Source organism: Spinacia oleracea, chromosome 5, assembly GCF_020520425.1.
Source record: "Spinacia oleracea cultivar Varoflay chromosome 5, BTI_SOV_V1, whole genome shotgun sequence".
Lineage (NCBI taxonomy): Eukaryota > Viridiplantae > Streptophyta > Magnoliopsida > Caryophyllales > Amaranthaceae > Spinacia > Spinacia oleracea.
In genome coordinates, this window is record NC_079491.1 from 80,928,539 (window position 1) to 80,938,565 (window position 10,027).

A 10,027-nucleotide genomic window follows, 5' to 3' on the forward strand; every position below is an offset into this window, starting at 1 on the left:
TTATGAGTTTTAGTTATGATTTTAGAAGATTTGTTAAGATTTCCTGAGTTTTAGTTATGATTTCATAAGTGACATTATGTACGTGTTTTTGAGTTTTTAGTTAATGTTTCTTGAGTTTTATTTTCAGAAGTATTAGTTAAGTTTTATTAGTTTTAGGTATGATTTTAGAAGTTTTAATTACGTGCTTTTGAGTTTTAGTTAGTTTTTTTTTTTTTTTTTAATTTTAGTTAAGATTTTTGAGTTTTATATATGATTTTAAAAGTTTTAGTTAAGATTATATGAGTTTTGTTTATGATTTCAGATGCTTTAGTTAAGATTTACTGAGTTTTAGTTAAATTTTTTGAGTTTTAATTAAGATTTCAAAAAAATTAGTTAAGATTTTTGAGTTTTATGAATTCATAACATTAGTTATGTGTTTCAAAGTCTATATAAGATTTTATGAGTTTTGGTTATATTTTTCTGAGGTTTAATTAAGATTTTGTGAGTATTTAGTTAAATTATTTGAGTTTAGTTAATATTTAAAAAGTTTTAATTAAGATTTTCTGAGTTTTTAGTTATGAATTCAGAAGATTAGTTACGTGTTCTAGGTTTTTTAAAATTTTCTTAGTTTTAGTTAAGATTTTATGAGTTTTAGTTATGAATTTAGAAGATTTAGTTACGTATTTTTGAGGTTTAGTTAGGATTTCAGAAGTTTCAGTTAAGATTTTCTGAGTTTTAGTTATGATTTTAGAAGATTTAGTTATGATTTTCTGAATTTTAATTATGATTTCATATGTTTTAGTTAAAATTTTATGAGTTTTAGTAATGATTTCAGAAGTATTACTACTCAATTCGCAAGTGTACCTATTTTATTATTCAACTAGATTTTATCTCGTACGATGCACATATTCTATTAAGCTGTTAACTGTTATATTTTATATATACGTAGTATTATATTAGATTTGATTAGTTTTTTATTTTGGATTGAATTTTATTTTGGATTTTTTTTATTATTATTATTAGAGTGTTTGATTTTGGATGCAATGTATATGCGTAATATGAACAATTATTAATAAAAATATCTACATGGCACCTAATTATTTATCTACGCGGCACTCGACTTTTTTAATTCAAAAATAATTTCAAAATCTTATTTTTCATTGGCTAAAACCACTTAGTTTCCTACGTGACGTTCTAATATTGGATTAATGTTTGATTTTGGATTTTATTTTATTTTAGATAAGTGTTTGATTTTGGATGAATTTTATTTCAGATTTTTTTTAATTATTAGAGTGTTTGATTTTGGATGGAGTTGTATATATTAGTAATTAATTAAAATATATATGTGGCATCTAATTATTTATCTACGTGGCACTTTTTTTAATTCAAAAATAAATTAAAAATCTTATTTTTCATTGGCTGAAACCTTATATTTCCTACGTGGCTCTCTAATAATTCAGCAAATATTTTAGTCCATGCGATGCACGGATTCTATTAAATTGTTAAGTTAAAATAAATCTCCTATATATTTCAACTGCTATATCTTATATATTAGATTAGATTTGATTAGTTTTTGATGTTGGATTCATTTTTTTTATTTATTATTAGAGTGTTTTACTTTGGATGAAATTGTATACGGAGTATGTGTAATATTAATAATTAATTAATAAAAATATGTATGTAGCACCTAATTATTTATCTATGTGGCACTCGACTTTTTTAATTCATAAATAATTTCGAAATCTCACTTTTCATTGGCCGAAATCATTAAGTTTCCTACGTGATGCTCTAATATTGGATTAATGTTTGATTTTGGATTGAATTTTATTTTAGATTAGTGTTTGATTTTGGATTGAATTTTATTTTAGATTAGTGTTTGATTTTGAATTGAGTTTTATTTTAGATCAGTGTTTGATTTTGGATTGAATTTTATTTTAATATATTTTTTAATTATTAGAGTGTTTGATTTTGGATGGAGTTAACACCTTACTTATTTATTACTGTTTTTAAACACCTTAAATAACAAAAAAAAAACTTAGAAATCGACACCACTTAAAGATTTTTGTTAGAAAAAACACTAGTTTTTAACAATGTTAAAGTTCCCAAGGCATGATTTGGTGGTAAACAACTCCTTCTACCATCAAATTATGTTTTGGGAGCTATAACCAACTTTTTTTTTTCTTATGGAAATCGTTAAACGGTGTTGATTTCAAAAAAAAAACAAAAAAAAAAAAAAATTCTTTTTAAGGAGTTTAAATATAATAAAAATTAAGTAAGGTGTTCAATTACAAAAGCTGATTTTTTTTAAGGTGTTAAATGACAAAAAATCGGTGTTAATACTAAAAAGTAATTTTCTAAGTTTTAGTTTGTATTTTCTGAGTTTTAAATAAGATTTTCTAAATTTTTAGTTACATGTTTCTAGATTTAGTTAAGATTTTCTAAATTTAAGTTACGTATTTCTAGATTTAGTTAAGGATTTTTGAGTTCTAGTTAAGTATTTCAGAGTTTTAATTGCAATTTTCTGAGTTGTAGTTGGTATTTTTTGAGTTTTAGTTATGATATTTGTGTTTTGGTTGTGTATTTCTTAGTTTTATTTAAGATTTTTTGAGTTTTAGTTAATAATTCAGAATTTTAGTTATGAGTTTCTAGGATTTAGTTATGGTTGTCTGAGTTTATGATTTTTGTATTTTAGTGTAGTTTTAGTTAAGATGTACATTAGTTTAGTTGTTGGGGGTGAGTTTATCCCTCAGACTCACCCCCAATCTTCAGACTCTGGCATTTCAGCTTTTTACTAAACTTTTCATTATTCAGACTCACACAAAACTCTTCCTATTTTTATACATTATCCTCAAACTCGCTTCAAACTCAACTAAACTCCTAAAAGAAAATAATTAAATAGGATAATGTATGATGACGTGGCATAATTTGGTTTGGTTGGAGAAAAAGTGGAGTCCTAAGTGAGTCTTGATTTTTCAAACTCATTTCAAAGCTAGTCTTTTAGCACATTATCCAAAAACTCAGAATCGAGACTCACCTTAAGAGTCGGGATAAACTCACCCTTAGTACCAAATTTTTTTAAAAAAAAAAATGATGATGTCAGCATGAAATCGCAATGACGCGAACGGTCTTTTCTTACTTCTATTTATTACACAAAATTGAAGTTAATTATGCAGTTTAATCTTTTCATTATGTATTTCTGATATGATTTTAACAAGGAATATGTTATACAAAAATTATCCTTTCAAGGTAGCATCACTCGACTACTACAAATACTCTTAGAGGTGTGTGTCCAAACTTATGTGAGACTTGTTTTAGACAAAACAAGTTCAAACAAAATACGTTCCAATAAATTGTAAAAAAACTCAATAACGATATTCTCAAAAACTTAACTACCTTGCCTCAGAACTTAACAAAACTATATTAGGACAATGCGTGCATGTGGATCTAGAGAAGCAAAATGCTATTTAATGTGTAAGTTCACTCGACTAAACTTAGATTACAGAATATTTTTTTAAATTCAGAAACAACGCAAGAAAAATAGGACACCAATTGACAACAAAAAAAGTCTAAACAGATAAATTAAAATCTTAACTTTGGTAGTGCCCTGGCGCAGATGACAATCAATGGAGGCGCAATCTTCGCTACTTTTGCTCTAGAACCAGACTAGATTTTTTTGTGTCTTTATTTTCAGTACTTTTACTGTATGTAAAAAAAATGTTATTGAACAATTATTATGTATACAATCATTGGTTATCATTATCATTAACCCATTGCCTCAAAAAGGCTCCCGCAACAAGCGGGTAAGGAGAGGTAGGGTGTACGCAACCTTACCCTTGCAATTGCAAAGAGGTTATTCTCAATTGACCCAAAAGCGATAACTGGACGACCATCTTCTACTTCATGGAAAGGAAGCGAAGATGTTTTAATAGCCTGTTTGATTTAGTCCATTACATACCAAAGCCAAAAGAACAAATGAATCTTTGGCTCCATTATAAATGGACATGAATTGTTATGTATACAATCCTTACAAAAAATTGTTAATGTACATGGTATCGAACAATTGAAATTGGATGATTAGATTGATACCTCCTCAGGTCTACAAGGAGAACATCTGGGCTCAAGTCTGATGTACAGTGAAGATAGTTAAGCAACATCGTTAGGCATTTGTTTACAACTGAATCTTACAACCAGCATCGCATAAAAAAACCACGATGCCGAGAAATTTAGTATTTTATACAGCCCGAATTCTTCAACCAAGGAAGCATCTCTTCTAAGCCATCCTTCAAGCTTCTTTGGTCGTAAGATAGCTCTTTCTTTGCTTTCTCACATGAATACGCCCATTGATGTCGCAACACAGCTACAGTCTGCTCCAAGTTTTAACAACTTAAATTGTCACGAGAGTTGTGATTTTCAGGCAAGGAAACACAAGGGAATGTATAGGTTTGACCAGAAAGAATATTATTAAACTACCATCACATACAGTACACGACAATGAAACAGTGACAAACAGTACCAAAAGATGTACAATGATATTAGTCACAGAACATGAGCTTTATACGCAGCTATCTAAAGATGCACATTCAGATTAATTTAGAAGTGACCTGGTAGTACCATAGTTTTTGCAGTTGAATTTTACTGAACAGATGAAAAGTCACGGAGTAGTAATCAACTACTGGGATGGAAAACATACCGGGGGACTGATTAGAGGCAACTTTCCAGTAATCCGTGCAAAAAGAACAGAAATCCATCCATAAGCCTCTATTGTCCACATCGGAAGAGTCAAACGGGGCTTACTAGTGTTGGTAAGGATAGCTGCAGCATCAAAAACATACTTGAATGATGCATTCTCTCCTGTAAGTAAATATCGTTCACCAGGACGACCTTTCTCCATAGCCGCTATGTGTCCCTCGACAACATCATCAACATGAGTAAAAGAAAATTTGTCATTTCCATCTCCAATGTAACCAGGTAACCGCCCATTAAAGCGCTCAATTAGCTGACAGGCAGAGATAAAGAAGAAAGTTAGGTAAACTGATCTCCAAGAATACACATTAGATGTGATTATGTGAACATAACATTTCAACATGGATTTGAATTCTAGGTCAACGAAGGGAAAAACTTTTACACATGTATACCAGCAAAGAGAAAGATTAGAGCAAGCACCAACCCCATGAAACACCAGATGTATTCTGAATTTGACAAAATATACCAATTAAGCTGCATACGCAGCACTCAATAAGTCAGATTAATGTTTTCTATCAATTCCAATCTTCCATACTTTGTAGCAAAACTTTCAGTACACCAAAGTTTGCAAATAACTCAATCAAACTATTTTTCCAAATACAAATAATAATTCACTTGCAACTCTCTTTTACAAAAGAAACAAAAAACATGGGACATCAGTACCACTAACAGTACCACAATGACAGCGAGAATCTTGGAAAATTGAAGGAAAATTGAAATCTCATTAGGGGGATCAACAATATCTAATGCAGTACCACTACAAGCATAATTCCTTACGAAGCTACCAAAACAGCGGATTTTTCAGAACATCCAATATGAGTGTATTCTCTGCATAGCATGTTGGCATCAATAACTGTGTGCTGTTTGTAATTAACTGTATGGTTTCGCTCATATCTGATTAGATAATTGCCATAAGTTAAGGTTGATGGTTTGCACATATGAAATAAAAGATCCAATAAACAAGATCAAATTGAAAGTAATTGTAGCTATGTAGGGGTGATAGTGAATCAAGCTGGCTCACAAGCTATTCGAGCTATGCATGCTTGATGAGGCTCTGATGCAGGAGCATTTGAGGATGTCCGTCGTCTCTTTCATAAGAACGTTCCCAAAACATAGAGTACGAACTAGTCCTTGCTTGTATTTTATTTTGGTTTTTACTACAAAGGTGGTTATCCAATAAATGATGACTGGCAGCTGCGGCATATTAATTGAGTTCTAGTGCTTATCTGATATGACTAACCCCAACCACATAGACTACACATTTCAATACAATGTGCAGACATCCTTGGCTCCATGACTAAAAATTTCCAGCACCAATACGTCTTCAACTATCAGAACTGAAAACTATATACTCAAGGTCAACCCCTTTGCCCCAAAAAAGGAAAGGGGTAGAAATCCAAATACTTTGCCAAGTGCCAATATCCACGCATCACCCCTTTTGTAGGCAATGTAGCAACTAATATGCCATGGACAAAGGTTGGTATTGCAAATTTAGTTAAGTGATCATTCATTACTGCAGTCCAACAAGAATATCTAATGACAAGCAAGCTAACACGAACATTTAATGATGAAGTAATACTCGAAAAACAAATCACAAGTAAAGATTACAATTTCTTAACCGTTTAACACTCACACTCACCATTTTAGCAACAATATTTCCATTAGTAAGCTTGCCAGGACCATAGATAACGCCTGGACAGACCACCACAACCTGAACCCCATCTGATGCAGCTTGTAATGCTATCTTATCCGCCATTACCTTCGATCTCTCATATTCTGTGCAAAAGAACATCTCATGGTGTACCTACCAAAAAAAAAAAAAATTCTCCCTTAGAACCAAAGAACTACTAAAATATTCACTGAAACAAGTACATCTACAAAAAAGTGGAAAATCTACTACATATGAGGAAACAAGGTTTAATATTCTAAGGAAGAGCCTATAAAACTGAAAAGACTTTGAAAATATGAAATTTGCAACAAAAGGGGCTCGTATTATCAAATAAAAAGCCCTTAGTAAGTAGTAACTGGTGGCGGATTTCATGGGTAATTACGGCCCTACACGCATAAGGGGAAACTGGGAAAAGATCACCTGATTCTCGTCAGCAATGACGCCGCCATCAGTAGGTCCAAGAGTAAAAAACGACGACGTGTAGATGATCTGCTGAATCGAATTACATTCTTTAGAAGCTTGAATCACATTCTTCAACCCACCAACATTAACCTACACAAATATAAAAGTCAACAGCAAATTTTTTAAAATGAAATAAAAAGCATAGAATGAAAATTGGAAATTGATGAGGGGATTTAATTACAGTGAAGATGCAAGAAGGGTCAGGAAGCCAAGGATCAACGAGGGCGGCGGAGTGGATGATAATATCGCAACCGGTTACGGCGGCGAGAAGGGAGGAGAAGTCAGTAATGTCGCCGAAGGCGAGTTCGAAGTGGGAGTTTGACGAGGAAGAAGATGCTGCGGGGAGAGACGAGAGATTGCTGGTACGGCGGACGAAAGCTCGGACAGAGTAGCCGTGGCTGAGTAAGGCGTGGCAGAGTCTACCACCTAAGTAACCTGATGCACCGGTTACCAGTATCTTTTTGTTTTCCATTTTCTTTTGGTAAGGATGTGTGTGCTGGAAATGGCGGATGGGTTTCTGATTATTGTGTGCGTCAATCCACTTGTGAGAAATGAGAAATAACTAAGTGTTATTGGCCCGGGCTGGGTACTTACATGATTTTGAAATTAGTTTTAAAAAAACAGCATTGACATATACGGTATTTTTTATTACCACAAATTCTTATTTACAATGGGTGTACAATAAATATTGTACACCGGAGTAAAAGTTAACTCAAAATGCTTAAAAGTTAAGCATATATATGTAAAAGTTATCTATTTTTAAGTGATAAATTTTTTCATTTTAGTAAAACTTATTTCATCAAAATCACTAATAATGTATAAAATTAATAATTTAACCCTTTAAAATATTTATCTATCATTTTTTTTTACTAATATAAAAGTTAATCAAAACTAAGTTAAAGTTACAAAAAAAAATAGTTAAAGTTATCTTGGTGTACAATAAATTTATTGTGCACCTTATGCGCGCAAGACCTTTTGTTTTTATTATATGTATCATTATATATATGTAGCGTATTGTCTGAGAACTAAAACTGATTTATGAACTTTTTGAGTGATTTACTTGATTGTTTAAAATTTGATTTTTTATTTTTCAATTATATGGAGTACCTTATAAGAAATATCTTAAATTACAAATTGTATAGTGGGTCACAAACGTACAACTCTTGTAGGGGAAAATATTGGTCCAACTAAAAAATAAGTACAGTTTTTTTTCCTATTTTCTATTACATATTTTTAACAATTTTATGTATGATTTGAATAACTTTCAAAAAAAAAAATTACTTATATATGATTTTGAGTGTATAAAGAAACTTTTAAAAAAAAAATTAGTTATCATAAATGGTTACCCATTTATAGCACATATTATTTTTGATTGATTTAAAGTCATAAGTTGATGCATTAGAGTAGTGGTTAAAACTTTACGTCAATGAAAGCAAGATCATGAGTTTGAGCAATGATACCAACATATTTTTTTGTGGATTAACAATTAATGTGTGTAATATGTGTGCATGATATGGCGTCATGTCATTTGCCAAGTCATGGTGACACATGGAGAGATACCATGCATCGCTTTGGAGATTTAATAATATAACTAGTTAGTGGTAGTAGAAAAATGGATTAATTAAATTCTTATATAACTCGTTTTGAGTCTAATTTAATTTGTTACATTACAATATATCTTGCTTTGAGTATGCGTTAATAAATTTTAACATGTAAGGATTACTAACTCGTAAAAGTAATGACTAATTAGTGATGTGATCGAGACTATTAATAAATGAGTCAGATCATTTTTCTCATTATATTGACTTAATATAATTGTGCACGTACAAGAAACAACAAAATGAATTGTGGCGTAGTGGTTAAAATATGTGACTAACAAATGAGAAGGTCAACATATGCGGAGATTGGATGGGTAAAGAAGGGGAAATAAAAAGGATACTCCCTGATCTACTTTTTTTTCTTAGAGTTAAGATAAAGAATGGGGTCTCACCTTTTTGAGTTTTTCACCCTTTGGGACCTGTGCCTTTTTTTTCACCCTTTGGGGTCTCAACTTCACTTTCCGACAAGTTAACTCATCGTTAACTCACCTCTAACCATAACATAAATAATTAAAAAAAACCAATTTAAAGCAAATTAAAATCTGAAAGTTATATTGAATTAAAATGACAAAAGTAATGAACGTTGCTGCTACTTCCTTGCTTGCTGCTTCTCTGTCATCTCAAAATAAATACAGCAGCCGTATCAAAAAAAAATACAGCAGCCATATCTAAAGAAAAAAATACAGCAGCGATATCTAAAAAAAATACATCAGCCACTAAAAAAAATACATCAACTTTGCTCTTAAATAAAAAATACAACAGTGCATAATTGTTCTAACCAAAAACAGAAGCTTGCTTAATTGTTTTACTATAATCAGATTCAGTTTAAGCAAAATGAGGGTCAACTGCAAGCTTTAAGAAAAACCAGGTCCAACAAGTTTGAAGAACTCAGCAGAATCAGTAGGTTTTCAATCAAGTCCAGCAAGTTTGAAGAATAGAAGTTGCAGAACTCAGCGAATTCATCAAGTTTGAAGCCTACATTTCATAACTGCAAGGAAAGAAAATGAATGATTAGTGGATGGTTTGGCAGAATTCAGCATGTTGTCATTTTTTATGCTTTTTCTGCAATTAAGTCACTAATTATGTACAAGTAACTTACTGGATAATGTAATAATTGTTGATGAATTTCCAGCTTGATCATGTGAAGTTGTTGATGCAAAGCGTGTTTGTGATCCAAGTGTGTTAATGAACTACCAAGTTATTTCAAATTGTGTTAGTTTAATATAATAAACGTTGTTGCAAATTTACTATTCATGAAAATTGTAAGTAATGAAAACATACTCGATTAAATAAAGACACGATAAAAAAAGACACGAGTATTTGAGCTAAAACGAAGAATCGATACAAACACTCGCCATAGCCTGCCTTTGAAAGCCATTGGGAAAAGTGTAAACCCCGACACCTTTGTTGTGCATTGGTACAAATGTCAGTGAATTCAGAGTTGGTGCAAACCCCTGGTGTACATTCACATACATTGGTTGCTTCCCCTCAGCCTGTTTCTTCTGTTTTGGAGCAACTGAAACCCCTGCTTCTGCTTGAGATGTTGTTGTTTTTTTTTGTGCTGACTGAGTAGTTG

General features: G+C 31.4%; 1 protein-coding gene across 1 annotated transcript; it reads right to left on the reverse strand.

Moving 5' to 3' along the window:
* Positions 1–4,031: 4,031 nt before the first annotated feature.
* Positions 4,032–7,414, reverse strand: LOC110776702 (uncharacterized). The gene is made up of 5 exons (XM_021981251.2): positions 7,035–7,414; positions 6,812–6,943; positions 6,362–6,526; positions 4,670–4,975; positions 4,032–4,343 (listed from the first exon to the last, which is right to left on the reverse strand). The coding sequence occupies exons 1-5, from the start codon at positions 7,323–7,325 to the stop codon at positions 4,203–4,205; spliced, it is 1,035 nt and encodes a 344-aa protein (XP_021836943.1). The 5' UTR covers positions 7,326–7,414; the 3' UTR covers positions 4,032–4,202.
* Positions 7,415–10,027: the final 2,613 nt, after the last annotated feature.

What these genes read in the sequence shown, in the direction of transcription:
- LOC110776702 (XM_021981251.2), bottom strand. Translation starts at nt 7,325, where the DNA reads ATGGAAAACAAAAAGATACTGGTAACCGGTGCATCAGGTTACTTAGGT. An exon ending in ACCCTTCTTGCATCTTCACT is followed by an intron (nt 6,944 to 7,034) that starts GTAATTAAATCC and finishes ATATTTGTGTAG; the next exon opens with GTTAATGTTGGTGGGTTGAA. An exon ending in TCATTGCTGACGAGAATCAG is followed by an intron (nt 6,527 to 6,811) that starts GTGATCTTTTCC and finishes TTTTTTTGGTAG; the next exon opens with GTACACCATGAGATGTTCTT.